The sequence below is a fragment of the Thermobia domestica genome, chromosome 1, assembly GCF_964235325.1.
Source record: "Thermobia domestica chromosome 1, izTheDome1.hap1.1, whole genome shotgun sequence".
Taxonomy (NCBI): Eukaryota; Metazoa; Arthropoda; class Insecta; order Zygentoma; family Lepismatidae; genus Thermobia; species Thermobia domestica.
The window spans coordinates 93,346,308-93,359,643 of NC_137454.1; the positions used below are offsets into that span (position 1 = coordinate 93,346,308).

General features: G+C 36.7%; 1 protein-coding gene across 1 annotated transcript in view; it reads left to right on the forward strand.

The window, feature by feature from the left end:
* The first annotated feature begins 1,404 nt into the window (after nt 1-1,404).
* The window catches only part of LOC145687350 (uncharacterized), a 137,051-nt gene continuing 125,119 nt past the window's right edge, over nt 1,405-13,336 (forward strand). The window contains exon 1 of the mRNA XM_081760810.1: nt 1,405-1,927. Coding sequence (XP_081616936.1) covers nt 1,652-1,927 — 276 coding nt within the window. The 5' untranslated portion in view covers nt 1,405-1,651. The remainder of the gene's footprint in view (nt 1,928-13,336) is intronic.

Here is a 13,336-nt window from a genome sequence, read left to right on the forward strand (position 1 = left end):
TATAGGAGATGATGGTGATTACAAATGACTGAAACAGTGGAATGAAGAATGTGGGAGGAAACGGACCCCCCAGAAAACCCACACACAAGGTGTTTGGCCAGCACAAAATACACTTGGCGCGAGCTGGGATGGAATCCATGACCTCAGAGTTGAACGCTCTATCACTGAGCCACTGCGGCTCCACTGCACTTAGATGTTTGACTTAAATGCTAAAGAAAAAGGAACTTCCTCCCTGGTCTAGTGCCTGGCTAGCATGCCATTCGTGCCCATGCTAGATTCCAACTTCAGTGGTTCTCAACCGATGTGTCACACAGTCCCATAAGGTGTGCTCCGAAATTTTATAATTTATAAATCATGAAGAATTCAATAATAAGTACCGGTAGTCAAAATCGGAACAAACTGCACTAGTGAATACTTCCAGTGGAAGCAATAATGCTCAGTGCTATATAGAGTCATTATTATTATTATTATTATTATTATTATTATTATTATTATTATTATTATTATTATTATTATTATTATTATTATTATTATTTATAATAAAAATATCAAACAAGTGTCTTGCGATGTCCTGGAATGTTCAGTATAGTGTGTTGTCAGTTAAAAAAGGTTGAGAACCACTGTCCCAGTGGAAGAGCATTAAACACATCAGGGTGGTTTATATTTCACTTTAAATTCTAGAGGACCGCGGTGGCTCAGTGGTAGAGCATGCACCTCTAGTGCATGGCGTTCTTGGTTCGATCCCAGATCGCGCCAAGTAAGCTTTGTCGTGGACAAACACCATGTGCGTGGGTTCTCTCATCTCCTCTCGCTTTCTTCATTCCATCTTTTCATTCATTTATCATCAACACCGTCTCCTTTCGCCTAGCTGGCATAATCGTGAGACGTAAAACTTAAGGTTTCCATTTCCATTTTTAAACTCTATGTCTACGTCTTTTTTAGCCTAATTGCTGGAAATGGACGGGGAACTTCAATAAGAATAAAATTAAATAAATAAATAATAAAGAAAAAGAAGGAAGGAAAATCTGCAAGTAATGAAAAAGTAAACTATGAAATGGTGTTGCAAATAAGGAAACGAATAATCAGTGTTCAGATCTACGATCCTTGCACGTGAGGTGAGCTGTCAGATCCAGAGATTCTTTACGTTAAATTTCCCCCTTTTTCGTACCTAAGCATTACAGTATACATGTGTGCGTGGGGGAACAAGTGTTTTCAGTGCAAGTACCTTCGCGCTTCCCCAACAGGCATTTATTTGACGAGAGAAGGAACTTGGTCTATTACACTCTTGCACTCGCTTCTCGTCCGCATTTCTGAAAACCGAATAATAACGCAGCATTCGTTTCGAACCAGAGGAGCGCATGCGCTCGGTGCAACTACAAAAGAGAATCCCACTTCACAAACGTATCAACCAGATGGCAGCAGCGAAGGACTGACTAGAGTTTTTATGTTCGATGACCACTCAAAGTGGAAACAGTTCACTTGTTCCGTCAGTGCGGAGAAGTTCCAACTCCGAATACCAATATTACGAGTACTTCGTCGAAGGGGAAAAAATATTCTAGCGTACTTTAACACATGTAAGAAAACTTATTTCATTCATTCTTATAGTTTTTGTGAGGTTCGATATTTCTAAAGGAACAATTAAAAAAAAAAAATGATACCGAACTCACATTTGGCGGAGGCAGAGAAACGATTGAACAGTATTCTTCATAAAGCTGACAAGCTATCGGTGACCCCGGATGACCTTTCAAAACTTGGCTCCGTTAAGAAGTTGACCCAGCATGGGTCATCGTCAAAAACACTACATACAGTGTTGCCAGTGTTGGCTGGTGTGGTTAGTGTCACTCTGTTGCTTGTATATTATATAGAAATGCAGACACATCAAGGACTTGCTTGTTCGTGGCATCCCGAAGATAGGCAACAAGAAGTGGTACGTATATTTTGTATATGTCTTTTGTGTACGAATTTATTTCCCTTCCTTTTTTTGTATTTTGCCACTGAGATTTTATGTTGATTACACTATTATACAAAATAAAATTTGACACTTGTCATTCATTATAAAGTATAAAAAGTATTGTCTATATGGTATCTCTATATATATTCCTAAAAGAAAACACGAAACTGAGAAAATAAATGTCCTTGTCGTGGATAAAAGTTTCAAGATCCCGCTTTGCATGCGAGACACCCAAGTTCGATGTCCGGTGAAGCCCACCCTACATGTGGTTTGCAGCCCACGTTAAGCTACAGTTCATACGCTAATAAGAATTTTCTACCTACAAAGATTCAAATGTATGTAAGAAAATATAATTCAATCTTGATATTCTGATTACACAAGTTTTCTTTAAACAAATAAAGCCTTAATTTGATATTTACTGTAAAGGTTGTAGGTTTAATTTCTAGCCAGTAGTTTGCATGGTGCAATATACACATCGTACACATAATTTGTTTTAACATCCCATCTTACGCCCTTTGTACCTAGGCTACACATGATTAGTCAAAACGAACTATTATGAAAGAATTAGAAGAATAAGGATAGGAAACTAGGAAACCCTGAAAAAACTAATTGATTTACTGTTTTCCACCACATATTCGCATGGACCGGGGTTGAACCCGAAGCTCTTAGCACCAGAAGTGAGCAATCGTGCCATCTCATACCAAAATTCTTTTTGATTATAAATGAACATAACATACACTTAGATAGCTGTTTTTATTTACTATGATACACACACACACACACACACAAAAGATACGTAAAATTAGAATATAATACTCAATGAAACATTGCAAAAGACACATAGTAGCACATAAAATATAATAATTAGAAATGTCTGAAATGATCCACTTTATGGCATGCTTATTTCTGCATACAAATTTAGGTAATAGAAGTGCTTTAATTAAATTATATGAAATGAAATGAAATGCCCCACGTTTATGCCAATTTAGGGTAAAGGAGACGATGATTAAGGCAAGTGAATGATGATGAAATAATTAGTGGAATGAGAAAGTGGGAGAAAACGGGAGTACCCCGAGAAAACCCAAGGGTCCACTACGAACTTACCTGGCCGGGGATCGAACCAGGGACCCCACGTGCCAGAGGAAATCATTCTACTACTCAGCCACCGTACCTCAACTTTAATTAAATTCTTTTTAAATTTAAGCGTTTCGGTTAAATCTTATTTCAATGTGCTATTTCTTAAAGTTTTATTCTGATCAATCGTTTCACTGGATTCGTCAGTAAAAGGAACACATCAAATATATTTCAAATGTTTCAATTTTCTGATATATGGTGTATCCTTTGTATATTTGTTCTGTGTGTAGTGTAATGTGTTGTTCATAGAAATTGAAGAGTATTTATATAACTATATATTTGATTTGACAAATCTAACTTATTATTTTATTTCAGTAAATTCACTTTCACTATGTATATATGATTCCTTCTTTCACTTGTTGTTGTTATGTTGTATCTGTAATATCGTGTCCTTGAAATCAATACGATATGATATTTTATCCTTAGATCTTTTGTTTCTTTGAGATTCAGCTTGATACGTTATTTGTGATTTAAAAAAATGTATAAGTAAAATATACCACAACTAACACATTGGACAACAGAATAAGTAAATAGAACATATTAAATATCACAGTCTATATGTAACGTCTATTTTAATCATTCGTTTACTGGTTAATTATTTAATATTTTCATGTCTCTGTAAGTTGATTTAACAATGCGTTCGAATTATTAATTATTTTGCGTTTGTTTATGAGGGCAATGTCCTCTATGAGGAGTTGTAAGAGGAAACAAAAAAATCGTAATATTTCCAATAGAACTATTTTAATTTCTTTGGAATTTAATATACCACATCCTATTGCTCGTGTATATATTAAATCAACAAAATTGAATACGACTTTCGTAAAATGGCTGATGCGTAACGTTAAGAGTACAAGAAAAATATGCAAGCGTAATTAAAACTCATACAAAGGATGATAGAAGGGACACTTAGGAAGATTACTTACTTAGGAAGTTTTAAGTAAGTAATAAACACAATAAAGTTTTTATACAGCTTTACAATCGATCCTCACTAATAATGACGAATATAATGATTTTAGTTGTGCTGAGCGGAATAGTTAGTTTATGAGTCTTTGGTACACGTGGTCCTGGCAGGGATTCTAGGTAGAGAAAGAATATTTATCTATTTCGATCTAGGATCGTGAGACAATTCCTATGGATGTACTTCAGCGAACTGAGGTGTAAAAAGTCAGAAATAATGGCATTGAGATGAAGTCACTGACCGTCAGGCCCGTATCCAGGGGGATCTAGGAGTAAATCTTTGCTGTGCCCCCTAAAATTTTCACGGTAGGCTTGCAAATGAACTATAATATGGTGATGAATTATAATATAGTTGGATCGGGCACCCCCTAACTTCAGCCGTCCCCCTCCTACATTTTTGGGCTGGCTACCGGCCTACTGACCATGCATCATCTATTTAGATACGCGACATAACATTTAGACCCGTGCATTGTTTCGTAAGCAGTATAAGCCGAAGATGCAGCTTAATACAATACTGTAAGTTTCTTTCTATCTTGCCGCTATTGTACGTCCGTTTTTTTTAAAATCAGTTTTGTTTTAAAATCTTGGGCATCCATTTTGTTTTAAAAGGCCATATTTTATTAATCGTATACAATAAATTCTAATACATTGGTTTTAAATGAAGTTCACAGTTGGTCAAGGGAAATTCATATTTGCATAATTTAATTCCAATTGTAAGGGGGCACTTTGGCTTAGTGGTAGAGTGTTTACCTGCACCAGGCACGTAGCCAAGGGGTGGGTCCGGGGGGTCCGGACCCCCCCTTCAAGACCAGAAATTTTAAAAAAAATAAGGAAGGATGAAACAAAAAGAAACGAGAAATAGGAAGAATCAGCGTTAAAAATAAAAGCGAAAAATAAAAATAATTTTTCATCATCGCTTCTTTGTAGGGCATCAAACATGTTATTCCAGAAACGGTTTTCAACTGCTCCTTTAACTTGTCATTTGGAACAGACAGTAGTCGACGGAAAAATAGAAACAAACAGTTACGTGGAAAGCAAGTTCTGTTAACACTTGATTCAACAGAGAAAGGAACGCAGATATAAAATATTTTACATTATTGGATACGTACTATTTTTTTAATAGTTGAGGACATAATGAAAGGAAAATTGTTATATTTGAATGAACAGGAGGAATGTAGATATTGTAAAATCTTTTTAAATCTTTTTAATATTCTTTTATTCGAGATTTCTTCATACTTTGTTACTAAAATACTTACTAACGTGTCCTCATTTTATTGTCCTAACAAACCAATATGTGTTGCTAGTAAAATAATTTAGATTGATCAAGCTCCTGGTGTGATAACCACAATATTTCATGTCACACTGCCCCCCCCCCCCATTACGAAATCCAGACTAAACGAACCAATGTATGTTACCAATAAAATAGTTTAGAATAATCGAACTCTGATGTGATAACCATAGTATTTCATGTCTCGGACCCCCCCTTCCCCTATTACGAAATCCTGGCTACGTGCCTGCCTGCACCTCTGTTGCGTGAGAACCCTGGATCAGGTCTCCGGTAAAGTAAGTTTGTAGTGGAGAACATTGTGTCTGTGGATTTTCTCTGGGTACTCCCGTTTCCTCCCACATTCTTAATCCACCAGTTCTTCCATCACCATTCACTTGCTTTAATCATTCGTTTCCCTTAGCCTAACGGCAGGGCCGTGGCGTGGGAGGGCGACGGCCCCGGGCGCCGAAGTAAGGGGGGCGAAAAATTCGGGAGAAAAAAGGAAAAAAGATAGGAAACATTGCTTGGAATATATGTATGGGGGCGCCGTCGTATACTCTCGCCCCGGGCGCTGATTTTTCACGGCACGGCCCAGTCTAACAGGCATAATTCTTGGACGTTAAACTGAAAGATTTCATTTCATTTAACTTCAATACCAGCTCTAGGTAAGTGTATTGGTCTTTACAAAGATAGTTGAGTGGGCAGATTCTTTTTTTAAACAATGTAGCAGATACACAAATGATATTGTAGCAATTTATTCAGATATTTGGGGGCATGCTGGCTCAGTAATAGAGTGCTCATCCCTGTTGTGACGTGCCTTTCGTTCATTCTCAGGTCATGTTAGTTTGTGATGGGCAATAACGTGTCCGTGCATTTTCTCCTGGTTCTCTCGTTTCCTCTCAAACTTTTATTCCACAGTAATTTCATAATTATTCACTTCCACTACTCATATGTCTCATTCAGCCTTAAACACGTTGAACTAGAAATTTCATTTGGTCTTCATTTTTCTTTATTTATTTCAAAATGGGAAAACAAAGTTAAGAACTGAAAACCTTGGAAATAATGAATAGAGTAATATTAAGTACTGTGGCGGACCAAGCCCGGGGGAACATAGGCTCTCCACTTTTTTGAGTGACAAACATAATTCAAGCTTTTATTTATATATTTTTGAAAGTTTATAGTAAACTCTTAATATACCTATTATAGTCTGAGTTCGGGTTGTCCCCCAGTTTTTACCTTCTAGACCCGCTACTAGTTAAGTATATACAACTCTATACAAAAGTACAGCTCTTATCATCTGGCCAAGTGCTTAATGCGCATGGTTCTTAGTTCAATTCCCAGGTCCTTGTCTTGGGTGCAAACACTAGTGTGTCGGATGCCACTTGATCCCGTCTCATATAAAATTGTTACTAAAATACATGTTAATCTCCTATGAAAAAAAAGAGTTCATTTTTTTAACTCCATGAATATTATATAATCTTAACTATGTAAAAGTTTCAATAGAACATACTTTGATTTATGAGTATGATAAATGTGGCTTGTTAATATGGTTTTATTGTGAATGAATGATTCTTTTTTTTCACCTTACAAATACTTCTTTTAATTGATTAGTAGCTATAAATAATCGTATATGACGAAGAAACATTTTAGTATCTGAGTACTAAGTTTTAACCAGACAAACTATCCACCGATTTCTCAGTTAAAGAAAAAAAAAATCTGCTAGAAGCAGCAAATATAAACCTTAATAAATATCGATGTTTCAAATCTTGGTTTCGTTTCATGTACTTCCTTTTCTGTTCAAGGTCTTGTTCAAGGGGAAGTGGTCATTGGGAGTGAATCTTCTTCTTCAAAAACCTTAAGTTTACACGTAATATGCTGCCAATTAAAGTCTCTTTTAACTGTGGTCCCTTTGTGCTCCTTTACGAGGGAGTATCGTAAAGTTTTAATTATCATAGTAAAAAAAAAAAAAAAAAACTCAGGACACAGGGATTGTTGTGGTTTGTAGTTGTTAATCTCTCTCTATATAGTCATCACCCAGATTTACATATTTACACCATCGTTCCTTCACTTTACGAATACCGTCATTGTAGAAGTCTGCACATTGTGCTTTAAACCACTCTTCCACCTTATGAATGACGCCATCTGTGTTATCAAAATGGCGACTATGCAATGGATTCTTCATTTGGGGAAAGAAGAAAAAAGTCACTGGGTGCGAGGTTGGCGGATGCTGCAATACCTAGAAGCCACACGAACTTGCTTTGTCGACAGCAACTTGAGATGAATGAGCTGGTGCATTGTCAGCTAGGAGAAGAACGCCTTTCGAGAGCATGGCACGGCGTTTCGTTTTCGGAGCATCGCGCAATTTATCCAGGAGTTTGCTGTAGCACTTCCCAGTGATGGTTTGTCATTTTGTACGGTAATCTGTGAAGATTACCCCACGAGAATTCTAAAAAAAAAAAAAAAAAAAAAAAAAAAAACCGGACAGCATGACCTTCCCCCATGACTTTTGCACCTTTGACTTTCTGGAGGGGGGAATCGGCATGCTTTCACTGCATGCTCATGGTTTTGGTCTCCGGATCATACTGATATATCCACGTTTCATCCATGGTTACTAGACGCCCGAAAAAAATTTTCTTCATCCTCTTCTAATAGCGTCAACACCTGTTGTGAAAGGTCACGCCGTGCTTACTTTTGAAAAGGTGTCAGCAAACGAGGAACCCAGTGCGCTTATACCTTCGACATGTGAAGATCGTCATGGATAACACCATATCTGAGACCAGTCTGATTCATAATCGTTTGGATGATTACACGTCTGTCTGCGAGGATTAAACACTCCACTTTCTTCACAGAGGCCGCATTGTCCATCAGGGATGGTTTTCCAGGTCTTGGGTCGTCTGTGACGACATATGAATTTTCTTTTCCACGTTACAATGGTGTCATGAGATAGACAATCATCGCCATGCACGCCTTCATCTTGTCATGAATTTGTCTGGCCCATCTTGCACTTTGATCTCTTTTGACACACCCTGTAAAAATTAACATTCATTAGGAGCTAATTTCTTTAACATCAAACACATAAGAACCAAACATAACACTGACAAAATTGCATCATCAATCATATCTTAATAATTTGCTGATAATAATTAAAATTTTATGATATCCCCTCGTACACAGTAATTCCTTTCCGGATTCTTTCTATGCGCCGTCAGTGTTATTTCGTACATGTATTGTTACGTATTTTTAAAAGAAAATTTACCATATATGTTCCCTAACCGCATTCCCTTCAACGATGGACTTGTAGTGTACTAGCCTTGGATTTCCTCTGACATTTATTTTATTAGAAGTACACGTTTGAGTCGGCCTCATATTGCCAACCTGGGTTGCTCTTGATTTAAATTGAATAGAATTTGACTAGGTAGAGCACTCTGAGCTCCCCAGATAGATCTAATTAGGATTAAGCAACTCTGTATTTACTCGCATTATGTGAGAAGTAATTGGGGGATTCTCCACCACTGGTTGCATTGATTGAGGGCCAACCAGAGCCCTATTAAAATGATAACAAAAATGTCTACTTAAAACATGTGTATTTAACAGACTTAATAATCATTTGTGTTTGAAGTGTTGTTTGTGTAATGAGGACTTAAGATAGTGTGGTTTAGTGTATTAATCATGAATAACGAATCGGATTAGCACAGAATTTGGTTGTGTGTGCTGCTTTTGGTGATGATGTTCGAGCCAAACACTGAATGTTCGTATCCCAGAAACAGCAGTCGGTTGTATTTTGACGTTAATATTTCTTTGACGATTCTCTGAATAATAACGCTAATGATACTTAATCTCGATGAATAACTGAATGACTGATCTTTGAATGAACGTCCTCCAAGTAATGATCCTTGAATGAATGCTCGAAGTAATACTCTTTGAATGATGATCTTTGAATGTTCCCATTGAATAAAATAAAAGGTTTTTATACAACTCAAACTGCTGACGTTCCGGTAATACGGTTTCAGAACTCGGGCCGATTTTCATCCACGTGCGTCCCAGATCTGAAAAGATCTTATTCAACCAAATTCTGACACGAAACAATGTCACTTTTCTTGATGTCCTCATTGTCCGAAGAAAAGTGTGAGTGTTAACAAATTTATTACATATCATTACAAGCTCTTGTTGTTAGACTAGAATGCGTACAATCTGAAATATACACATAGTGTTTTATCTGCACATATCTTTTTAAAGACAAACAAGATTAAATTAGGTTTCCTAAAACTCAAGACAATATTACAAATTAAACCAAACAAATTAATAAATTATCTATGGTCTTGACAATATAAATATATTTTTTAACACTATGCGCCGGTCACAGATAACTTTACGAATTGCACTAGGATTTGCCCTTAGAATAATGTTATTTTAGAGTCTAATGAGTTTAAGGAACTCCCGTCAAATAAACCTTGGATTTAGCAAATCAAATTGGCTGCACGAAAACTACTCAAAAATCTGCGCGTCAACATAAGCAACGTCGCTTGATTTTTCATTCATTTCGTCCATTTATTTGACCTAGAAGGAAGACTTTGGTCGAATAGCAGAAGACAAAAAAGAAGTACTTACTAGAAATCATGAATGCAAATAGGGGCTTTTAATGTTTTTGAGGGGGCAGCACAGTGGCGAATCTAGCCCGAGACTGGGGAGCCTAGGACCCCTAGGTTTTTGGGTAACAAAAGTAATTTAAGCTATTTATATATTTTTGAAAGTTTATAGTAAACTCATGATATATCTATCTTAGTCTTTGTTCTGGCTGGCCCCCCTACTTTTTTCCTTCTAGATTCGTCACTTGGGGGGCATGCATCCTTAGCTGCGCAAAAATGACTGTTTATAGCAGACAATTAAAGACAACAAATTCTAGTCATTATACTTATATCCAGATCCATTATCAGTACGTTTGAAGTTATAAAGTAAAATACAGCGCAATTGAAAATTAAATCTTCGAGTTTTACGTCCCACGTTTATACCGGCTAGGCCAAAGGAGACGGTGATGATGAGAAATGAATGAAATGGTGGAATGAAGAAAGTGGGAGGAAACGGGAGAACCTCGAGGAAACCCACGCACACGGTGTTTGTCCACAAAGTTCACTTCGTGGGAGTAAGGTTTGAACCCGGGACTCCATGCACCAGAGGTGAACGCTTTACCACAGCCACCGCAGCCCCCATAAAGCACAATTTTGCGTGAAATGAGCCATAAAAAAGCTTACATGTCAATATACTATACAGTGTCAAGTACATACAAAGTTGTCTTTATACCTTTCTATGTACTAATACATATTGTCATAATGTAGAATGCAGTGTATAGTACTCGTAAAATCTAGTTCGTTGAAGACTATTAGATGGTAGCATTGAGCTTATGTGCACTATTAACATAATTACAGATGTTTTATTGCTAAATAAAATACACATATTATATTTTTCTTATTTCATTCACTATTATTTCTTAAAATGTAATTATATTTTGACAAATTTCACAACGAAAATATTTTTAACACCTAAAACATTACTAACAATCATCATAAATTGTTGATTATAGTGGATCTAGGTGGTGAATACCCACACTTATGTAAAGTTTATAATTGAACGGGGTCGTAGGAGGCTGCTAATATACTTATGTGGATAAGAATAAAAAGATTATTGAGGAAATAAATATACTTAATGGTATTAAATGCTTGTTTTGATGAATCCTGAGTTGTGAACGCAATCAGGCAATGATTGTTACGAGTGTAGTATTAGGGAGAGACAATATACTTTTGACTTTTGTATTACATTTATATACCTTCACTTTGTGCGTATTTTTTAAAATCCCAATTACTTATTGATTTATCACAACGATCCTGACGAACATCGATCGATATTGATACTGGACAATCAACACCCTCAACTTCTAATTCAGATTATGCTATTACCAAAAATGCAAACGAAAACCAAAATAAAGAATCTCGGGCAGGTGTTTGATCTCCACCGCTCCAGACCCGTATCCAAGTGGAGGTCTAGGGAGCCGCCCCCTAAAATTTTCACGGTAGGCTTGTAAGTAAACTATAATACAGTGATGAAATATAATATGATTGGATCGGGTCCCCTAACTTCTACCGCCCCCCTCCTACATTTTTGGGCTGGATACCGGCCTGCCCCACTCCAACACGTAACACTTGTAGTTAACAAAAGTCGCCACCGTCAAGAAAACATCACTTACCACAACTTGTGCAACGTAAATCTACTAAGATGGAAGTACCATCTCCCGATGACAAGAATCAATATTCTTTTCTAGAGGAGGCAACATCCTTCCCTAGAGGACAACTTTCTATACTTATTTACTTACTGATTACTATCCAAAGTTCTAAATTTTTCTTCAACTCTCGAAATATTTTACTCGAGCATAAGTTACCCAGATCTCTAAAACTGGTAACGGGATCATAATTAAATCACCGAATCCCAACTTCGCCATTTACAATTCGTAATTAATACTTTTTCGGAATTTCGACAAAACGCTAATCTGCAAAAAACTAACAGACAAGAACATCAAAGAGAGCAACCTCTTCCACAGCGATAACCTGGTTCATAAATATTTGAACCCATGTAGTCGAACCAAGAATCAGTGACGAAGAACTCAGCAAGGAACTAAAAGCTTAAGGACATTTCATTCTCAAATGTTTACGCATCAAAAATGTGGATGGAGCAACTTAAATGGTCCACGTTTTGACCTGCTCCGAAGAGACCATTGACGATTTACTTTGTAATGCACTTTTATTTATAAGAAACGCCATACGATAGAACCATCGTTCACACCACCTCCCCTTCTATTACCCTGCAAGAAATGTCAAATCTATAATTCGTATACCACAGTGGAATGGTGTAATACTGCGAAATGCAAATACTATTCTCAGCTTTATAACATAAGAATATGACGAAATTTCAATTGTCCACCACAACATCTCAACAGTCTCAACAGTGCGTATGTAGTACCTGTGGAGGTGCTCATCCCATTTTTAGTTAGAAGTGTTAAGGACATCTATGTCTTGAACCAAGTTTACAGAATCTACCGACAATACAAAGGGGTACGCCAGCCTCTTTTTTCCAACCAATTTTAGTCAACCGATTTCTTTTCTTTCTCAGTACGGCATTTTAAAACAGTTTTCCTTTTCAAAGCCAAACACGTCTTCCAACAGATTCAATTGGCAGCCAAACTGATCCTTAATGTTAGCTTTCAAGCAGCTTATTCTGGTCATATTGTGTATGTCCACTCTTCTGTTATCAACACTGATCTTACAACTGGCCATCATTGAATTTTCAGACATGAATATTATTATAAATTTCCTATTTCTGAATATCAGTTCCTTACAGAAACATCATTCTTTGTTCGAACAACTTCTCATTGAGGAAACCATACGTGCCTTCTTACTTAATGAAACTCACCTTACAACCGAAAAGCTCTAGCAAAGTTTCTGTCATGTATTTTGACATGTCAGTATCATACCAGATTCGTTGAGGAAATTGTAGAGTAGCTATTGGTTTCTCGCCAAGCTTATCGTATTGCATCTTCTACTCGCTAATACAACAGCTGTCTTGAAACCTGATTACAACGCTCCATTTTTTCAACTTCTATTCAACTGTTGCAACAATCTGTATTATATCTCGTCATGAGCTTGTGTTTTTCCAATATATTTCTAATAATTTTCTAATGTTGTTATCATGGTTGGCATGAATTTTCACAGTCACCCTGAACGTCAAAAACGAAAATTCTAGGATTTCATTAACACACATACTACATGTACTATTCTGTAATTACCCAAACCAACTCGATATATCTCCAACACTACTCCAGATATAGACATAGTATCTCATGATATTCTTGATCAGTGTACAATACACGTTCTTGGTGAAAAAAAAAATACTTAAACACTTCTAATTCTTTTCCACCACTTCATGCCGTACAATTTAATAAAGCAGACTGGAAAGCATATTCCATTTCTCTTGCACACAAA